The 20,286-nt window shown below is 45.3% G+C and overlaps 1 protein-coding gene across 1 annotated transcript in view; it reads right to left on the minus strand.

Annotated features, from left to right (window-relative positions):
• Nucleotides 1-427: 427 nt before the first annotated feature.
• Nucleotides 428-20,286, minus strand: part of NEO1 (neogenin 1) — a 330,696-nt gene continuing 310,837 nt past the window's right edge. Inside the window, exons 21-30 of the mRNA XM_056866058.1 lie at nucleotides 18,695-18,889; nucleotides 18,115-18,147; nucleotides 14,780-14,848; nucleotides 11,440-11,584; nucleotides 10,207-10,445; nucleotides 9,191-9,283; nucleotides 4,626-4,784; nucleotides 2,313-2,570; nucleotides 1,174-1,310; nucleotides 428-523 (exon numbers count right to left, since the gene is read on the minus strand). Of these exons, the coding sequence (XP_056722036.1) occupies nucleotides 440-523; nucleotides 1,174-1,310; nucleotides 2,313-2,570; nucleotides 4,626-4,784; nucleotides 9,191-9,283; nucleotides 10,207-10,445; nucleotides 11,440-11,584; nucleotides 14,780-14,848; nucleotides 18,115-18,147; nucleotides 18,695-18,889 (1,412 nt within the window). The 3' untranslated portion in view covers nucleotides 428-439. The remainder of the gene's footprint in view (nucleotides 524-1,173; nucleotides 1,311-2,312; nucleotides 2,571-4,625; nucleotides 4,785-9,190; nucleotides 9,284-10,206; nucleotides 10,446-11,439; nucleotides 11,585-14,779; nucleotides 14,849-18,114; nucleotides 18,148-18,694; nucleotides 18,890-20,286) is intronic.

Genomic DNA, 20,286 nt, shown 5'->3' on the forward strand with positions numbered 1-20,286 from the left:
GGATTACACTTTTTTTGTTTTTAATAAAAAAAGATACAATAAAATAAAAACACACAAATAAAAATTGTACATAAATGTGAATGTCCAAACACTGGAAAAAAGAAAACCGCGGGGAAGGGTCACAGCACCGAGACGAAACCCGACTCAAATGAAAGCCGCATCCGCTCCTTCGCCTGGATGCTGGATCTCGTCGGCCTGATGCCCCCCCACCCCGCCCCGAGCCCCCTCCTCTTGCGGGATCACAGCAGGAGGCAGGATCCAACTTTCCGGCGAGCTTGCTTCAGGGCAATGAACAGAAAAGTCGCTGGGCTCAACTGGCGGCAGCACGGCCCGTCCCTTTTGTGCTGTCCTCCCTCATAGTCTTTGTACAATTTTTGTCCTTGTGCTCCAAGGCTAATGTCCCGAGACCTGCTGAAGCAGTGTTTGGGGGGGGGGGGTGTCACGCTGTCGTGATGGCATTAAGGTCCTTCATAAGTCCTTCCAGGTGGGCCATCTCTTTGGTCAGCTCGTCCGGTTCATAATTCTGCGGGAGATTGAACAGGGTTACTGGACAGGAGAAGCTGCGCCAGACCGCGGAAGGGGGCAGGGTGGGGGGGAGAAGGGGGAGATGGCCCGTGGTCCTGACACGGGGGCAGCCAAGCCACATGGATAGATGGGTTGTGTTACTGCAGGAATCGGGATGTTCCCATCCCATAAAAGGTTTTGTTGGTTTGCTTTGTTTTTCAGAAAGCAAAAGCAAGGCAAGGAGAGAGGGGGGCAGGCAGGAGAAGGATCGGGCACGTGCGCAAACTCCAGGAGAACAATAAAGCACCGCAAACGCCCAAGGAGTGAACCAATGAGACAGAAGTGTGATCAAGGGGGTAAAAAAAACAACAGGGAAAGAGAAACAATAATAACCAACTGTTTTGTACCCCAAGATATGAGGTAATGATTCTAGACACATACTGGTTGCTCCCCTAATCTTGCTGAGAATGTGCATTTCCCACGGTGTCTCAGGAATGGAGAACAAGTTCAGGGCAACCTGGGAAAAACCCTCATGACTGAGGATGCTCCTACTGCAGTGAATTTTTTTTTTTGCATTAATTGAATTTGCCTCTTATTTTCATGTTCCCGGAAGATAAGCTGCACTCAATAGTCGTATGATCGTTTGTCACCTTCTAAGACTACACTTACGCTTTCTGAGTCTTCAAGCATCCTTGTGGTTTCTTGCACTTCAGGGGCACTTGGGACCACGACCGGCATAGGGGGGCGAGTTCTCCCGAGGGTGCCAATGGACGCCGTCTTCACTGAATGAACCGGATGGCTGGAAGCTGAAGCACAAGCATTGCCGTGGTGGGCTTTCAGAAAGGGACTCTGCTTAGGCGACATCAGGTTCTGTGTCTGCCGGATTTGCGGCAAGATCTTAATCTCAAGCTGCATCTTAAGGGTTCTGAGAGGGCCATTAGTTGTCTGGCAGGCCACTGGTGGGGCCTTGTTGAATTCCTCCACTGTGAAATGCTACCCGCTTGGGTTTCGCTGGCCGTATTCGGCAGCTGTACTAGATATGTACTATGAAACCAAGGACACCCCCAGTCTTCACCCACCATCTTAGATTTGTCTCCAGACATGTGGCAAACAACTAGCAAGCACATGTGTGCATGTGTGTGGGGGGGAGATACCAATGTCAGGATGATTTGCACTGAGAGCTGGCCAGAAAATAAGGTGGTGGTTTCACTAGGCAATAAAACCTATCCTTACACATGAACACTTGAAGCTGCCTTATACTGAATCAGACCCTTGGTCCATCAAAGTCAGTATGGTCTACTCAGACCGGCAGCGGCTCTCCAGGGTCTCAGGCAGAAGGTCTTTGAACACATGAAGCTGCCTTCTACTGAATCAGACCATCAAGGTCCATCAAAGTCAGTATTGTCTACTCAGACCAGCAGCGGCTCTCCAGGGTCTCAGGCAGGGGTCTTTCACATCACCTCGCCTGGTCCCTTTGACTGGAGATGCCAGGGACTGAACCTGGGACCTTCTGCATGCCAAGCAGATGCTCTACCACTGAGCCACAGCCCCTCCCTGATTGGGATAACTCTTTTTTATTATTTTGATGGGGAAGGAGAAAATAAGATAATCCAAAAGGCAACCTTGGATTTTTTTTAAATCTAGCAGAGAGAAATGTTTTAAACCAGCAACACCATAAAAAAAACAATGTCCTCTCACACAATTAACTAAGAGGCAACTTCCTTCTGCTATTCCCACCCCCCTTCCCCCATTTGTCAAGACTTTTCAACTGGCTCTTCTTTCTGCAGCATTCATTTACTGGGACTCACCTTGCTGGGATAACAAAGGTGTGCTTGGCAAGGCAGGGTCGTAGGCTGCCCCCGCGGGCGGGACCGCCGGCACAGCAAAGCTCTTCAGAGGGTGGGAGGGGCGCACGTGGGCGGTCGGGAGGCTATGCCCCGGCTCCTCCTCCTGTGTGCTGGGCAGGTAAGGTCCCGCGGCACTTTCTGGCTCTTGGTGGTCAGCACAGCACGTCTGAGACGAAGAGGCTGGCATGGTATCCATGCTCGGTGTGTTCCGAACAGATTCTGGGTGAGGGAAGGAATGGAGAGTTCCTTTTTTCAGTTCAGTGGAACAGCCCTGCTAACACTAGAGTCCCCATAGACACTTCTGCCCAGTATCTTTATTTGGAACCAGGCAATTAAATGGTCGCCTCACAGCAGGTCTCAAGTACCTTCCACGCTGAACGAGTCCCACTGCTTGGAGAAGTCAGACAGGCACCTCTGTGCGGCTGAATGCATTCATGTAAACACCTAGGCTGCTGGCAGGACCTTTAGTTTCACTGTTTGGGCCACATCCTTTTGAGAAAGGTCTGCTGACCATTCTCGCCCTGGTCTTGCTTCACACAAATACCTGCTTACGGCATTTAAAAACAAGTACTGATTTAAAATACCTTCCAAATGTCTTTCTCCCTCATCTGTCTTTAGCTAGAGAGCCACTTTCTTAATTGGCCAGCTTCCGGGAATTATCCGGTCAATGCTAGGAGCAGGTATTTTAGATCCTGTCCGTTTTCCTGTTACTGGTGTATTTTAAGAGGCACATAATAGTAGTCAGAGTGTACTTTAGCTGAAGAAAAGTCATTAGTACTCAAAACTAAACAAGAGGTTTTCCTCGACCCAGAGCTGCTCTGCAACTTTATCTGCGCGCATCCTTATCAGACAGCCAGGAAATCTAAATTCTGATGTGGAGAGATTGGATCATCATCAAACTTCAGATTAGGCAAAATCAATAATTTAGGACACGTCAGCTGCTGAACATCTAGGGTCATATTATTTCTCCACTGCCACACAAATGCCATGTAGTAATGCAAGTGGATCTTGCTTCTTTTCTCCCTTAGGTGTCTCTCACAGAGGGTTTGCACCGCAACAGCAGCCGTTCCCTTGACTTATGTTGCCCATTATCATTTTAACAGCCATAAGACCTCAGAAACAGCGGCCCTTGGATACATGCTTATCATAACGTGCTTGAAAACTTAGCTTCCAGCAACTTGGATGCAACCCTCTGCTTACAGTGGTGCCTGATTTACCATTCAGAATGGCCATCCATCCACAGAGAGGGGTCCAGAAGTCTGCCGCAAGAAATCTTAACTGTCTTTAACTCTAGCTGCATTATTTTCAGATGATTTCCCCAAAGCACTAACCAAGGCAGCAAACAGGGCCTCGAGCTTTTAAGGACTTAACCCCTCGAGAAGCAACTGTCAAGATTTCCCACAGATGCTTCAAGAAGCCAAACTAATCCTTGGCTCTTAAAACCGAAAATGCCCATTTGTGTAACTAACCTGCTGTTTAAGCACAACTTATCAGTACCTTCATAATGTTCACACTGGGCTTGATTAAATGTCAGCTGCATATTATAAAGGAAAGGCAGACCTTTGGTGTAGATGAATTACAAAACAGCCTGTTTAAGAAGACACTGTTATCTTCTCTTTCGTAACATGGGAAATATGAGGTGCTGTGGAACACTGGCAGGATGGTGCTGCTGCAGTTGTCTTGTTTGTGGGTTTCCTAGAGGCACCTGGTTGGCCACTGTGTGAACAGACTGCTGGACTTGATGGGCCTGGGTCTGATCCAGCAGGGCCTTTCTGATGTTCTTATGAGAAGAATCTGTCTGATTCAAACTCTGAAAGGACTATGGTTTGTTCTTAACTGTAGCTGTGGAAAAGACGGAGGAGATGCCAATTTCCTTGCTCTCTGCTGGGTTCTGTCCCAGCACTAAAATAACTCAGGGCTCAAACTGATGAAACTGTCCAACAGATAAACAATTAAGCGTGGTTTAAACACAACTGTGCAATAACTGCTAAGCGAACACATCAAACCATGTTTAGAACGTAGGGAACAGAAAAGGAAAAATGCAAAAGCCAGCAGCCTGATCCTATGCACGTGAGCACAGAAAACCAGTCCTGCTGAGTATGCTGGATCTTGTTTCCCCGTAAACGCAATTCAACATCTCTAGGAAGATTACATGAATGTCCACCCCTCCCCAAAAGCAGGACGGAAGTGATGTCCACGGAGGTTACCACCTCCACCTCTCTCTCACTTGTGACTTCCTTCCAAACACGTGTGCCCGGGGGTCACCCTTCTCACCTGTGGAATTAGCCCTGTCTGAATGGGACACAGGGGGGCCGACTGGCCACGGGTTTGCCTGATGATGGAGATAGCTGCAGGTTGGAGAAGCGAGGCTGCCGGAGTGGAAATGATGGTGGGGGTTATCAAGGGAATGGATGGGATGAGCACTAATCACAGCTGCGAATGAACACAAGACAGAAAAATGCTTAACGCAGACAAAACAGCATGCCCCCCCCCCCGGAAATGCACCCCCACCCCTTGCACCAACAACGCAAGACAGGATTTCAAGAGACAAGGAAGTCCACTCGGCCATGGGATTGGCAGGCTAAGGATGCAAGAACCTCGGTCCTCCGGCTTTTTGTCCGACACTGCGCTACGTTTTGCCTTCCCTGAACTTTCTGCGGCACACCTATTTTCGGTGTGATGCGAATACGAACTCGACTTCTGTAAACTGTTGTGGGGGAAAGTGAACCGAACTCCCTGAAAACGTCAATTCTGGCGCAGGGAAAAGCAAGCTGCGTGCAAACGCACGGCCGATCCAGTTCTAACTAAATCAAATATTTGCCGCTCCTAAGCTCACAGTTTAGAAATTGGCGTCCTGGTAAACTACATTAGCATACATAAGCAAGGTTAGTAACAAAACAAAAAAAGAAATTTTAGGACGAAACAGTGACTTGGAAGCAAACATGGGGAAAGGAGGAAGAGGAAAATATTACAAAAATCAGAAATCAAAACAGCAATAAGATAATGAGAGAAGCTCAGCGGAGGCATAATGATTAAGCCTAGTTGATGCTAGCCATGTTTGCTTTGTCACTACAGGTAAAACCACACCTTGCCACGGTTTCTTCAAGCAATGGTTTCACATCCAGGTTTGCAGGCAACTTTTTTTAAATCAAGGTTTGTGTTAAATAAGGTTATGTGGCATGTCTACACGAGGCCAAAGCAGGAGAACCAAACAGCACAGAAGAAAGAAAACAAATGACGGAAATAAAAAAAGACAAATAACTTTTTTTAAAAAAACCGAGAATGCCATCACTGTGAAATGAAATTGGAAGCTGTACAGCTCCATTTTATGCCAACTTAAACTGTAAGAAGGGCAGGAAGGATGCAACGGCACAATGTTTTCTGTTAAATTCTGAATTTTTTTAAACAGATGGATCATTAGGATAGTCACAGTGACCTGATACCTATGCGAGGGATTCATTTATCTCATTCCCCACACTTCAGGGAGGCACTGATTTCCTGCAAACAAATGCTTTTATATAATAGTGTTGCATAGAGAAGGCTTCTGAAATAGCTTTTAGGTCAAAGTGACTTATTTGCACTACATTCGTTAGGAGTATTTCATTTCTTCCCAATCAATTAAAAACATTTACCTCTGCCTTATGGTTGCTGTCTCTCCACATACTTTCTTCTTTGCTGCCATCCCTATCCCAGTGTGGTGCCCGTGGGCGCCAATGTGCCTGCCAACACCTTCTCTGGCGCCCACCGAGTGTTTTTATGAAGTGGACAAGGCCAGGTGGAGCTTTTGCCCAGCAGGGCTTCTGACTGACTATTAGAAATTTGATTGGCAGTGTAGATTTTTTTAAATGTTGTTTTGGCAGCGGCTGCCAGCACAGGAATATGCTCTGTGTTACCGAAGTTAAGCTGTGGCAATAGTTTTTGTGGCTGGCTCCGCCTCCTGCGGCAGCCATTTTCCTGTTATGCCCACAAATGCTGTGTCAGAATTCCAAATGTGCCCAGGGGGTCAAAAAGGATGGGGACCACTACTACAGCCAATCCCTTTCTTTCCCCTCTTCGCCCCTGTTGCCTTGGGCCCCGTTTCATTCCCAGCCCTCTCCAAGCGAGCACCTAAAACCCTTCCCTGAACAGATGTGGCATTTTACCAGAAATATATATAAATTAAATGTATATGGCTATTAAAATTGTTTCAGTCTGTGCCGCTGAAGGAATAGGAACAATGATCTCCCCCCTCCATCAGAGCCGACTGCTAACGCTAACACTCACAGGATGGGAGGCAGAGACACTGCTGATGCGAGATATAGTCAGGCTCTGGCCATCCCTTCGCTCTGCCTGACGTGTCTCAGAATTCCATGTTTGCCAGTGAACCCACCACACGGCCTTCAAGAAACATTCCCAAGTTAACCGGGGACATCATCGGTTTGTGGAAGTGCCTAAAATGTATTCCGCTTTCTTTCCGATGTCTGCACACTGAAGGAGCAGATATAAACTGGCTGCTTAGAGGGACGTTGAGCCAACAGCGTTCAGGAGCCGCTGGGGCTCCACTTGGCCATATCAGTTTGCGTCACTCCTCATTTTATTCTAGTCGGGCTCGGCCACAAGGCGATCTCGTTGACTATGTTTGTCCCACAAGCTGCCCCCCCCCCCAGTGAACAAGGGGTGACAAGGTGCTTTTACCACAGCGAAGGAAAAAAATAACGGGCATCCCTATTTTTCGCCAGCATGGCTGAAAGCAGCTTGGGATTCCAAATTTCTGTGATACAATTATATGATGGGAAAGTTAAATAGCTCCTCTACTGTGTATTAGTTCCCCCCTTTAAACTGCAAAAAAAGCCACCCATCGTTCAGAAAAACGGTCATGAGACTGCACCCAGTGTCAAAGCACCTTGTCTGCAGCATGTTCCCCAGCATAAGCCTTGCCCTTTAGCAATAATAATTTAAAGAAGAAGAGTTGGTTTTCATATGCCGACTTTCTCTACCACTTAAGGGAGACTCAAACCGGCTTACAATCGCCTTCCCTTCCCCTCCCAACAGACACCCTGTGAGGTAGGTGAGGCTGAGAAAGTGTGACTAGCCCAAGGTCACAAGATCCATTTGACATAATCAGCTCAGTGCTGATTAAACTCTCCACAAAGCCCTGGGCTGGTTGTTTTGGAGCAGAACCCTGCTTCTCTGTTTCATGGAGAAAACTGTACCTGCACCTTTTCTTTCTTTTTTACACAGATCAAGGCCCACTGTGGTCTTTGTCTCTGGAAGGAGCAATTATCTCCTGTTTACCTTCCCTTGCCCTGAGGCCAAGTCATAGGGAAAGTGAACTGTAGCTGCTTGAGTTGTATGCTGGAGATACAACCGTAAGAGAAAGTAGCTGGGGAAATGATTCCAGGTAGAAAGAGGTCAAAGGGAGCTGCGCTGGCCCAAAGCAAAATCTAAGACCAAAAGCAATTTAATATCTTTGGTCAGGACCTAAGTAAAAAACAACACTAAACCAGTCTCCGTGTTCTTCGGAACTTTAAAGGACTAGATGTTAAGGGGGTGATCTTAAGGCCTTGTCTTGTTAGCACCACAAGGCTTTTGCTCTTGTTTTCTTACTGCATCAACTAAAATTGATCTCCAGCGCTGTACGAACAACTCCTCTCCTTTCCCTCTGCTCCCTGCCTGTGTTGTGGCTGGTGGTAGGGCACGCTTTAAACTGCAGGTTTTTGCGTTGTCAACAGGATGCTTCCAGTTCTTGCCTCTTCTTCCCAGGAAGTCCAGGTTGCGGCCTGACATCAGCATCCATTTAAATCTGCATACCTGCTCAGCATTTCACTCAGGATGCTCACAAGACAAAACCTTAAGATCCCTCATTGGTCTCAGATCCCTCCCCCCTTTTTTGCAGGAGAGCCTTCCCCTTCCCTCCCCCAAATCCTTCTCCAGCCCACATTCCCATGGCAAATATGGTTCTGGAGTCCTAGCTGGGTGTGTGTGTGTGTGTGTGTGTGTGTGTGTGTGTGTGAGGTAAACACCTCACACACCTCTAGCTTCTTCTCCCCTGCAAGCAGCCTCCTCCTGAATCTGATTTGTGGCCGGAGAACAGCTGGCTTTTTGCAAATGCCCTGCGGTTCCAGCTGTAGCAATGGTCTGGAACCAGTAGGGCAACCATTGTATGATGTGATGACCATCTTCAAGTACTTGAAGGGCTGTCATATAGAGGAGGGTGCCGAGTTGTTTTCTGTTGCCCCAGAAGGTCGGACCAGAACCAATGGGTTGAAATTAAATCAAAAGAGTTTCTGTCTAGACATTAGGAAGAACTTTCTGACAGTTAGAGCGGTGCCTCGGTGGAACAGGCTTCCTTGGGAGGTGGTGAGCTCTCCTTCCCTGGAGGTTTTTAAGCAGAGGCTAGATGGCCATCTGTCAGCTATGCTGATTCTATGACCTTAGGCTGATAGTGAGAGGGAGGGCATCTTGGGCATCTTCTGGGCATGGAGTAGGGGTCACTGGGGCTGTGGAGGGGGAGATAGTTGTGAAATTCCTGCATTGTGAAGGGGGTTGGACTAGATGACCCTGGTGGTCCCTTCCAACTCTATGATTCTATATAGGAAGATGCTGTCACCTGCCACTTCAACTTTACATTCTTTCCAGAACAGTGACATATTATTACATGCTTCCTTTCTGAACTTTCACTCCAGCGTGTGCAACAGCACCTTGCTCGTCCTAGTTTTAAAATGAATTCAGGCAGAAGCCAAGATTCAGAGCACTTTCTCCATACTGCCCCCACCTCACCCCACCCCGGTTACAAGGGATTAACTTAGAAGCGCCCCACTCAAGGCGGCTGGGAGGCTCACAGCTAAGGCTGGACTTACGCTGAGGGGGCTGAGAATCAAACGGCATCATCATTTTGGGTCTCATCCCCCTTCTTCCAGCAAGCGTGGACATGCTGTCTTCCGACTCATGCCCTGAAGAAAGAACAAAAGAAGTTGCATGGGGGTCACTCCCAGCTCCTTTAGGACATCCCACCAACAAGAACGTTTAAAATAGGCAATAAGGTACAACAATGTTTATTAAAAAGCTCGTCCCAGTCGCTAAGAACCTCTACTGAGCATGTACTAGGCAAGACGTACGCAGGCAAGTTGTGTGAATTACAAGATCTTGTGTGAAGCTTCTCCTCCAACTAAAGGCATTCAGCAAAATTAGAAAGAATTTCCTATTCAAATAAGGACCTCTCCAAATGTATGTAGGAGCCCCATGGCGCAGAGTGGTAAGCTGCAGTCCTGCAGTCCAAGCTCTGCTCACGACCTGAGTTCGATCCCGATGGAAGTTGGTTTCAGGTAGCCGGTTCCAAGTCAACTCAGCCTTCCATCCAAGGTCGGTCAAATGAGTACCCAGCTTGCTGGGGGTAAAGGGAAGATGACTGGGGAAGGCACTGGCAAACCACCCCGTAAACAAAGTCTGCCTAGAAAACGTTGGGATGTGACCTCACCCCATGGGTCAGGAATGACCCGGTGTTTGCACAGGGGACCTTTACCTTTTAAATGTATGTATTTATTTATTTGGATTTGTACAAGTTTGAGCTGATTTTGCGGTTTTGCTTTTGGCATTGCGGTAAGGAATAACTTTTGTAGAGACAACAGGCAGCAAGACCCCAATGTCTGTGAGATGATTTCGAAGGGAGCAGCTATTTCAGCCACACAGCTGCATAATTCCTAGCAAGATCTAAATGAACATACTGGGAGCAGCTCCTCTGCCTCTGTTGCGCACCTGCCGAACAATCCCTAGAAAGAAGCCTGGCTTCACTATTTACTTACAATCAATGGGTTTTAAATAACTCTGTACGATGAATATCATGCATAAAATTTAGCTTGATAGGACCAAAACTCACCCCTGTAAGAATTCCGTCTTTGATGGATATTGCTGTCCATAGAGTTATCAACTGGTGTGATGTCTTGGGAATTACGAGGGATTGGGGTGTCCGTCATGATTGGGTTGGGATCTGGAGACTTATCTATGGGCTTCAGCTCCAGCCTCTCATGATGGATCCAAAGGTCAGGGGGTTTGACGTCCTTGGAATTCCCTTTGTATTTATGAGAACCGTTCACAGACTTGCAAGCCGCTCGCTTCCTTTGAAAGCAATAAGCAGATCATCAAAAGAAAATTATTCATGTATTCACGGGCTGACAGGAAAGCTACTACCTGTTTTGCCTTCAAGTCCTTTACCCAATCATGCTGTAGCTGTCCTCTGCACAAGCAACTTCATTGTAAACATACTAACCACCCATTCACACTGTATTCTGCCGCTATTGAGAATGCAGTACAACCAAGAACTTGCCTTCTCTGAAGGTACTGCAGTGTTACCCCCTCATGCGAGACCTGCTTGGAGAAGAGTGTCTGAACCTGACAAGACTTCTTTCAACTACATAAAATGATTTGTAAGCTATGAGGACTGCAGCCAAGAAATCAGAAGGAGATTGAAACTGGGAAGGGCAGCCATGAAGGAGCTAGAAAAGATTCTTAAGTGTAAGGATGTGACACTGGTAACCAAGATCAGGTTAATTCATGCCATCGTATTCCCTATTACTATGTATGGGTGTGAGAGCTGGACAATGAAGAAAGCTGATAGGAAGAAAGTAGATTCCTTTGAAATGTGGTGTTGGAGGAAAGTGTTACGGATACCCTGGACCGCCAAAAAACAACAACATATCAGTGGGTTTTAGATCAAATCAAGGCCGAACTGACCCTAGAGGCTAAAATGACTAAACTGAGGCTGTCATACTTTGGACATATTATGAGAAGACAAAGAGTCACTGGAAAAGACAATCATGCTAGGAAACGTTGAAGGCAGCAGGAAAAGAGGAAGACCCAACAAGAGATGGATTGACTCTATAAAGGAAGCCACAGCCCTCAATTTGCAAGATCTGAGCAAGGCTGTTAAGGCTAGGAGTCTTTGGAGGACATTGATTCATAGGGTTGCCATGAGTCGGAAACAACTTGACGGCACTTAACACACACACAAGCTCTGAGGAAACATGTTCTACCATGACGGACAATCAAATGCATGCAACAAACTCCCCCACAACAGCTAGTGATGTAATAAGGAGCTGCTGAAGCATCTTACTTCTTCTGGTGAGAAGTGGTGCGGCGAGTGCAGAAGACGGCCACCACCACCACCACCACAATGGTGATCACTCCCACCGAAACAATTATCGCCAGGAGCAAGTTGGTTTCCAGAGGGGAAGGGCTTCCGTGAGGGCTGTTGCTGCCTAAAGAGGAAACACATACCATTCATTAGAGAGGTCAGAGTCATGGGATCTGAAATCCATAGTTAATTCCTATTTCAACATGCGCAATTAAAACTGCTGGTGCCCACATTTAAAGTCTTGAAGAGCTTGGGTCTGGTGTACTTCAAGGATCACCCTTTCCCACATCCGCAGTTAAAATCTTCATCCCAACCCCTGTGCTCTATGCCCTTGTCCATGCAGGTGAGGTACATGGCAATTACAGACAGAGCGCTTTCAGTAGTGAAGCCTTATGAGACGGCCTTCTCTAGAGGTTCATCTAGCGCCTACCCTGCTGTCTTTTACGTACCAGGGTAAGACATGCTCTATTTTAGGGGAGGGGCTGTGGCTCAGTGGTAGAGCATCTGCTTGGCATGCAGAAGGTCCCAGATTCAATCTCCGGCATCTCCAGTTAAAGGGACTAGGCAAGGAGGTGATGTGAAAGACCTCTGCCTGAGACCCTGGAGAGCCGCTGCTGGTCTGAGTAGACAATACTGACTTTGATGGACCTTGATGGTCTGATTCAGTAGAAGGCAGCTTCATGTGTTCAAAGACCTTCTGCCTGAGACCCTGGAGAGCCGCTGCCGGTCTGAGTAGACAATACTGACTTTGATGGACCTTGATGGTCTGATTCAGTAGAAGGCAGCTTCATGTGTTCAAAGACCTTCTGCCTGAGACCCTGGAGAGCCGCTGCTGGTCTGAGTAGACAATACTGACTTTGATGGACCAAGGGTCTGGTTCAGTATAAGGCAGCTTCATGTGTTCACGTGTTTATTTTCCCAGGCTTTTCATCACAGCTTTCCCACCTTTTAGTCATTACAGGCATCTTAAGATTTTATCATCGTTTTATATGGTTCTGTCTAGCCTACTCCTTCGATTATGCTTTCGTTTTATGGATCTTAACAGCGTGATCATTTTACCCCTGAGCGGGCTTTGATTTTATATTGCATTGCTACACAGCAGAGTGATTCACATTGCTGATAGGGTGGATTTATTATTAGTTAATTATGATAATTATTGGAGGGGGGCTGTTGTTCATTTCTGATGTTATTAGCCACTTCGAGTAGTTCTTTGTGGAGAGGCAGCATAAAAGTGCACAACATAACAATAAATGGATGGGTCTTATCCTATAGTCAACTATCCTCTCTGCAATCTTCTTGAAATATTTATATCAGAAAACTTTCCACCCAATATCCCAACTGGCCAGGAGTGTGCAGAAAATCCAGAAAGGCAGCACTTTCCCACCTCCTTGTTAAACAGAGGCTCAGCTGGACAGCTTCAAGCTCCTGTCTGTGGACACCAGCCAATTATTTGCAAAGCTTATTTAATCGATATTAGCTAAAATGAAATCCGCCTCTCAACTTCATCTGGTTAATTAGATTTAAATTGCAACCTCAATAGAAAGCCGGATTGCTGTACAATGAAATCATCACACCGTATCCTGTTTGTTTAGTTAAAAACTAAACTAAACTAAACATCCATCAAAGAGGATACCACCAAAGAACTGAACACAGAAGTCTGGAGAAAAAGAAATCCTTCAAACACAACTTGAGTAACTAATATGGATACTCTATGCAGAACTGGAAAAGACAATCATGCTAGGAAAAGTGGAGGGCAGCAGGAAAAGAGGAAGACCCAACAAGAGATGGATTGACTCAATAAAGGAAGCCACAGCCCTCAGTTTGCAAGATCTCAGCAAGGCTGTCAAAGATAGGACATTTTGGAGGAGGACATTGATTCATAGGGTAGCCATGAGTTGGAAGCGACTTGACGGCACTTCACACACACACACACACACACACACACGCAGAACTACAGGTTAAATACATTAGGTGCAGGGGCCCAATCTGCACAGCTTGCACTAGAAGTGACAAATGCCTTCCCTATACCTCAAATACACAGGGTGCCACATACGTCACTATTCACACCCCTTCCCAAAAGAATGGAATCAATTCTAATCCATCAGTTTCACTTCTATTTTAGACATTTACAACTGAAACATTAGAACCTCTTTCCCTGGAGCTCTGGAAAAGTTATCTGTTATGAAAACTGCATGGCGTGAAGATAAGAGATAGTGTGTCTGCCTGTATAAAATAAAACACTCCAGACAGCACAAAAAGATAGCATCAGTGACAGGAGGTGAACCCACTTGAGAGCATTTTCTCACACTCCATGACACAATCCACCCACTGACTCATGAAAATTATGTGTTCAAACAGCTGTTCATACTCCGCAGTTCCAATGACACTACGAGCACATCACAACTGGACAAACAGGAAGTTCACCATCAAATAACCCTCCCTCCCCAAGCTAGTCAATAAATTCTGACCAAGCCATCTTTTCCTGAGATATCTAGGGCTTTAGATGAGACTCAGTCTTGGAATTTGTTCTCACTGTTAGTACTGACTACTACCCACAAATAAGACATTATTAGCACAGAGTTTCCAAGTGAGAGACTGAAGCTTCCAGCCAGGCGGGGCTGAGCTGAAGTCTTTTTGGAATTAGCCAATTAGCCACTGGTCTTGCCACATGCCAGCCAAACCCCTCCAGATGCGTCAAATATGCCTAAACATGCAACAAGCCACTCACCCTCATCTCACCTGTGAAAACGTCTTCCCCCTGTGCTACCACCGCCACGACTGTCAAATATTTGGCACCTAAGATTTTCTGAAATGGTGATTTTACTGCTTCTCTAGCCGTAAGGTAAATGTTTGTGCACAATGTCACGCTTCACCGTTTGCCGCGCAAAGCAATGGCAACCTAATTTCATCCGTTCTTGGGAATGATTCGTGACACCAACAGTGCAACCCGAAAGCAGGTCTACTCAGAATCCTCCTGAAGTCTACTCAACTGGGCTTCTTAGGATCACACTGCAAACATTCTACAGTGCCCCTTCTGCACTTCTTATGAGTGTGCCCAGAATGGGTTTTTGTGAACAAGGTTGACTTCAGCTGCCAACACAGGCTTGCCAGCTGGCCTTGTAGTATTTGGTTGGTCAGACACCAGCGCTCATAATGAAATCCTCAAAAGTGATTGTTTGTGTTGGACAATATCCATGCTACGTTATGATGACAGCCTGCATGACTAGGTATTGGACCTAGTCTTACTTTGCTCTGTCTACCTGGATGGCTTTCAGCACCCCAGTTCTTGCTACAAAGGCACTTCAGAGATCTTACTTACCACCCACGGGTGTTTTATAGTCTGTCCCAACATCCACAGGACGGTTTCCTTTTGCTGCAGATCCCAGAGCTGGAGGGAAAAAAATTATAACCGTGTCAAGTTATTTGTATTTCATGCCCTACTTGACTTTCCAAAACCTGCTGCTTAACACGTCACCTAATTCTTATTTTTAGATGGACAGATATAAGCCAGACACACATAATCCAAGCACGTTGCAGGACTTTTCCAGAAGAGCATGTCCAGATGAACTATAATGGTTATAATTAAACAGTGCAATTCAGCCATCTTCACACAACACACTGCGACAAATACAGAAAAGAAAATTCAAGTCCAGTAACACCTTAAAGACTGACAAAAATTTACCAGGATATAAGCTTTCATGAGTTGACTCGTTTATTGCAGTTTCAGTTCACATGTCCACAATTTGAAAGCTGCCATTCTTCCCTGCTACAACACTACATTTTTATCCAGCTTGACAGCATTTTGAAGTTAATGTTACCTAGGTTTTGAATCTTAAGGTTGAATTCTTGCATTTGTCTATGTTCCAAGTTTCCAACAGAGTTTGCCTCATTTTTAAAGGACTATTGTATTTTCCTTCTGAACAAGAAACGCACCAGAGAAGTGCTATGTTATGAAAAACATGCTTCTATAAAATTTAAACAAATATGCCACAAAATGGCCTCTCTACAGGTCCATAAAGGTATTATTTATTCAGAATGTGAAAAATATGCCTGCATTTTTGCCTCAAAGGAAAGTTTTTGATGTTTCTTCTCACTCACAGAAAAACATAAAAGAGTACACAAACATTTTGTGGTGTCAAGATAACAGAAAAAGCCGTCTTTTATGGGGGGGGGGGGAAACATACAAAGGTAACAGAACTTCATTTTAAAAAGAAAAGAAATCATAGCCTCTGCAAGGAGTTTCAAAGCATTACAGGTATCTTGTCCAGACATGCTTCCTGGCATAAAAAAGATAAAAATATTTGAAGTAAACAGGGTTCCAGCCTTCTTCAGAGACGCCAGCTAGCACGCTTTATCCTGTGGCCATGGGAGTGGAAACCTCCACTGCCAAATCACCCTCTTGGTAATAATCTCCATAAATATAATATTATGGATCAGACTAGCCAACAAAACAGCAAATTAGCAGGGGCATCAAAAGCTGACTTAAACGAAGATCACAAAATTGCTATTAAGTGCCAAAGTGAGTACGGAGGATGACGCTTGAGCTGATCCTCTCTGGAATTTCCTTACAATGGACAGAAAAAAGTGCACTCTCTCTCTCTCTGTCTTCCTCTCTCACAGGTTCATGGCTGACAAGTACCTGGCTTTATGAACTAGGGATGACCAGAACCTACCGGACTATAACAGACCCTGAGTCTGTTCTGGAAAGCAAACCTCTCCCAATATTATGGCCATCAAATTGATTTAAGAATGTAAAGAGCCGTTTATCCAATTAATCAAATTTAAAATGTAAATATATATTCACACATTAACAAAATGCCCGGTAAGCTGCCTTCAAGATATAACTGTCACTGAGCTATTATGCATTGTTAGACGGAATGGCCATATTTTCTGTTTTGTTCCATATTAACCAGGAGCAAAATGAAACCTTGTGGCCCTACATATTGAAATACATATTGTAATTTGCCCTCGTGGTGTAAGCCATTAGAACGTTTAATTAGCTAATCTACTGATTAAACTGATTAAAGTTTGCAGCCTGAGAAAATCCATCTAATATATTACTTGATAATAACTGTGCTGCAAGGAAGCAGTATTGTTATGGTTATTACACAACACATGCAAAAATACACAACCAGATGCCATATTCCTAGATAATGTGCGTGTGTAAAGTGCCGTCAAGTCACAGCCGACTTATGGCGACCCCTTTTTGGGGTTTTCATGGCAAGAGACTAACAGAAGTGGTTTGTCAGTGCCTTCCTCTGCACAGCAACCCTGGTATTCCTTGGTGGTCTCCCATCCAAATACTAACCAGGGCTGACCCTGCTTAGCTTCTGAGATCTGACAAGTTCAGGCTAGCCTGGGCCATCCAGGTCAGGGCTCCTAGATAATAAACCTAGTTATATACAGGTAAGGCAAAATCAAAGAAGTGATGAAAAACCCTTCATACTTTACAACTACACCCCTACTTGTCTGTCTTTAGACACCATTTCACCAAGGTATGGGTTCAGATATAACCACATTTGCACTTATCCACCACAAGGGCACATGATTCTTTCACAGCTGGCAACAGTGGAACCCAAGGTGTTCCGTGAAGCATTGATATGAACAGGCTGGCACCAGAGTATTTTCCCGTCTGAACTGATGGATGCAATCTCCATTTTTAGTGGTGCTTTATATCTAAGGATGTTACTGGAGACATACCCTCCCCCAAAAGAAATCGTAGCACGCATTTCCACAGCAAAGCACCCAAAGCTTCCACCCTCTTCCAGAATGCCAGGGGTAGAGATAGTATACAGCAAATCAAATGCTCGATTCAAGCACACTGTCTCATTTCTCCCCCCATGAGTGTATTGCTCAGGCCCCATAACCTGCAGCAAGCTCGTCAGAACTCTGCACAGACAGACCTTTGGGAAGCAACTATGGGGTTCTTTGAAATCAAGGAAGAGGAGGAGGAAGAAGGAGGAGGAGGTTGGATTTTATATGCCGACTTTCTCTACCATTTAAGGAAGAATCAAACCGGCTTACAATCCCCTTCCCTTCCCCTCCCCAAAACAGAAACCCTGTGAAGTAGGTGGGGCTGAGAGAGCTCTAAGAGAACTGTGACTAGCTCAAGGTCACCCAGCTGGCTTCGTGTGGAGGAGTGGGGAAACCAACCCGGTTCACCAGATTAGCCTCCGACACTCATGTGGAGGAGTGGGGAATCAAACCCGGTTCTCCAGATTAGAGTCCACCGCTCCTAACCACCGCTATTAACCACTACACCACATCTGAAAACGCTTCCACAGCAGGTTCACCATTCAAATTATATACACCTGGACACACCTACTTTGAGCGTGCATTTGTATATATGGTGCAAGGCATAAACCCATACTCTTGCATTGCTGAACAGAAAAGAGAGCAAGAGAGAAATTATAGTCTAAAAAACTCATATACAAAAAGGATTTCTAAACTTCAGAATTCCACAAGAACCCCCTGTTTGGCTTTTGAGCTGTCAGCATCTTTTAACAGCATCTTTTAACATCACAACTACCACTTTACTTATTTATAAAAATGTTTATGCCCCACCTTTCCTCTTGGCTCAAGTTAGAAAGAGACAGACAAGAAGAGTACTTGCAAGAGAAAGAGCGGCACAGGAAAGCACATCCATTCATTTACCTTGATCATTAGACATTTTATCTGAAGATTCAGCTACCAGGACAAGCACAGGGGAAGAAACAAATGAGAGAAAGATCACCAGATCGGAAGGAGTGACAAAAAGTTTGCTGGCACAAAAAATTAACATCTTTTAAAATGGGAAATCAAATGAGCACTACCAGTATGGAACTGAAGGTTTACCTTCCCAAGGTTATTTTCAACTCTTGCTCATCTGTTACAGTAAGAGATGCTCACACCCTATGTAAGTAAATCATGTAATATTTATGCATTCATTCGTATTTAAGAATATTACAGCTACTGTGGTGTGTTCTTAAGACACTGTTCCTTTCACAGTAGGAACCCTTTGTGATAACTGATCACAAGCTCACCTGCACCAAACAGTATAAACCCAGGTAACAGGCAACTGTTTGAAAAACATCAATGTGTGATTAGCTGTACTCACTCACTCCTAGAAGGTAGTCACACAGATTCAGAAAGATAACGCTCTTGTAGTGCGTCTTCTCATCAGCAGACTACATTTAGAGTTATTGCTCCCAAGTTGCTTAATTGGCAGAGAACGTTGCAAAAACAACAGGCCTACCTTTGGGTGTTCTGAACTGTACTGCCTCCGACATAGGGCCCATGCCTTTGGAGTTGCGGGCCTGGATCTTGAAATAATAGGCAGTGTCAAGGGTTAACTCTTGAATCTGGTGTGTCAGTCTGTTTCCTACTACCGGCTCAATGACCCAATCGTGGATTTCGGCATTTACATCCGTGCTGTAGTAAATTATGTACCCTGCATGACAGAACACAATTGGTAAATTATGAAGACAAATTTTCAGGGGCTCTAAATGCTTTGAGGGCATTAAACGTGTTTCGTCTATGACACTTGAAGCCACTAGATAAACCCGTTTTCCTCAGTGAAGCTAAAGAAGCAATTGTGTAGTTCACTACAGCCGCTCAGGAAGAGAAATCGGGGTCATTTGCTCAATTAGTATCTGTTAGCTCACAGAATACGTTCCCTAAATCTTTACAAAACAATCCCAAATTAACTGAAGTCCGTGGCTTCAATGGAATACACATTTGCTCATTTTTGGAATGATGGGAATGGATTCTAGTTTTCCCACCAGTGGGCCACTCCACGCAGATTTCAGTTGTATTGTATTCTTTGATCCATTGATGTTCCGACACATTTCTAATACTTCTTGAAAAATGACAGTGTTGCAAGGCAAGACCCTGGCTTCACGTTTTATGCTGCTCACGCAAGCACAGTTTTGTAAGAAGCGGCAGAAATTGGCATGAGTATCAGCTCTGAGGCGAATGTTTCGGCCATAGCAGGAAGCACTGGCGGAAGACAGCTTTGAGCCCAGAAGAGCAGGTTTTTAAACTAGAAAGGCCAGAATTATTGGAAAGCAAGACAAGATCAAACTTGGAGTGATCAAAGAAACAATCCCAATTATTTACCGTACAATCCTAGGCAGAGCGGCACTCTTTTCAACCCTTTTGACTTCAATGGATTTAGAAGGGTGTAACTCTGTTTAGGATTGCCCCGATAGCTGCATACCACTAACTATGCCCTAATACCTCTGAGGCATCTGACAGGTTTCCTGAATGAGAGAATTCCTCAGGAGGGGAGGTCATGAACAGATGTGTTTCTCACTAACACCTCATGAGCGAAGGCCTAATGTAAATGGGGGATTGAAGGCACAGGGTAAAAGTTGAATAAAATAATTTAAAAACAACAACTAAGAAGGTCTAACAGCAGGACACACTACAGTCTGACATATTACAGTACAAAGCTGCTTGTGGGAGAATGCAGGCGAACGGAAAGGTGAGGGACAGCCTTGGCATGGATCAGGTGCCCTGTTATCGGTGCACGATTTATTAGACAGCGTGGGTAAACAACCCTGCAGCAGCTTCCTCGCGTACAATGCAAACAAGCATCTCTAACCTAAAGCATAAGCAAACCTGTTTTAAGAGGACACGTTAAGACAAAAATGGTTTCAATTCGGGCTTTGTAGACTTGTTATACCACGTTCCACCAGAGGGCAAACCTTTCAAGGAGTTCTGCCGCGAAGATAAATTTTGTGCACATCTTCATCCCATTTCGAAGCAGGGTCAGCTACTGAGGTAAGGAACGGGCAAGGACAAAAACGGACTGTACTGTACACTGAGCTCCCTTCCAGGAAAAAA

Source organism: Euleptes europaea, chromosome 20 (assembly GCF_029931775.1).
Source record: "Euleptes europaea isolate rEulEur1 chromosome 20, rEulEur1.hap1, whole genome shotgun sequence".
Taxonomy (NCBI): domain Eukaryota; kingdom Metazoa; phylum Chordata; class Lepidosauria; order Squamata; family Sphaerodactylidae; genus Euleptes; species Euleptes europaea.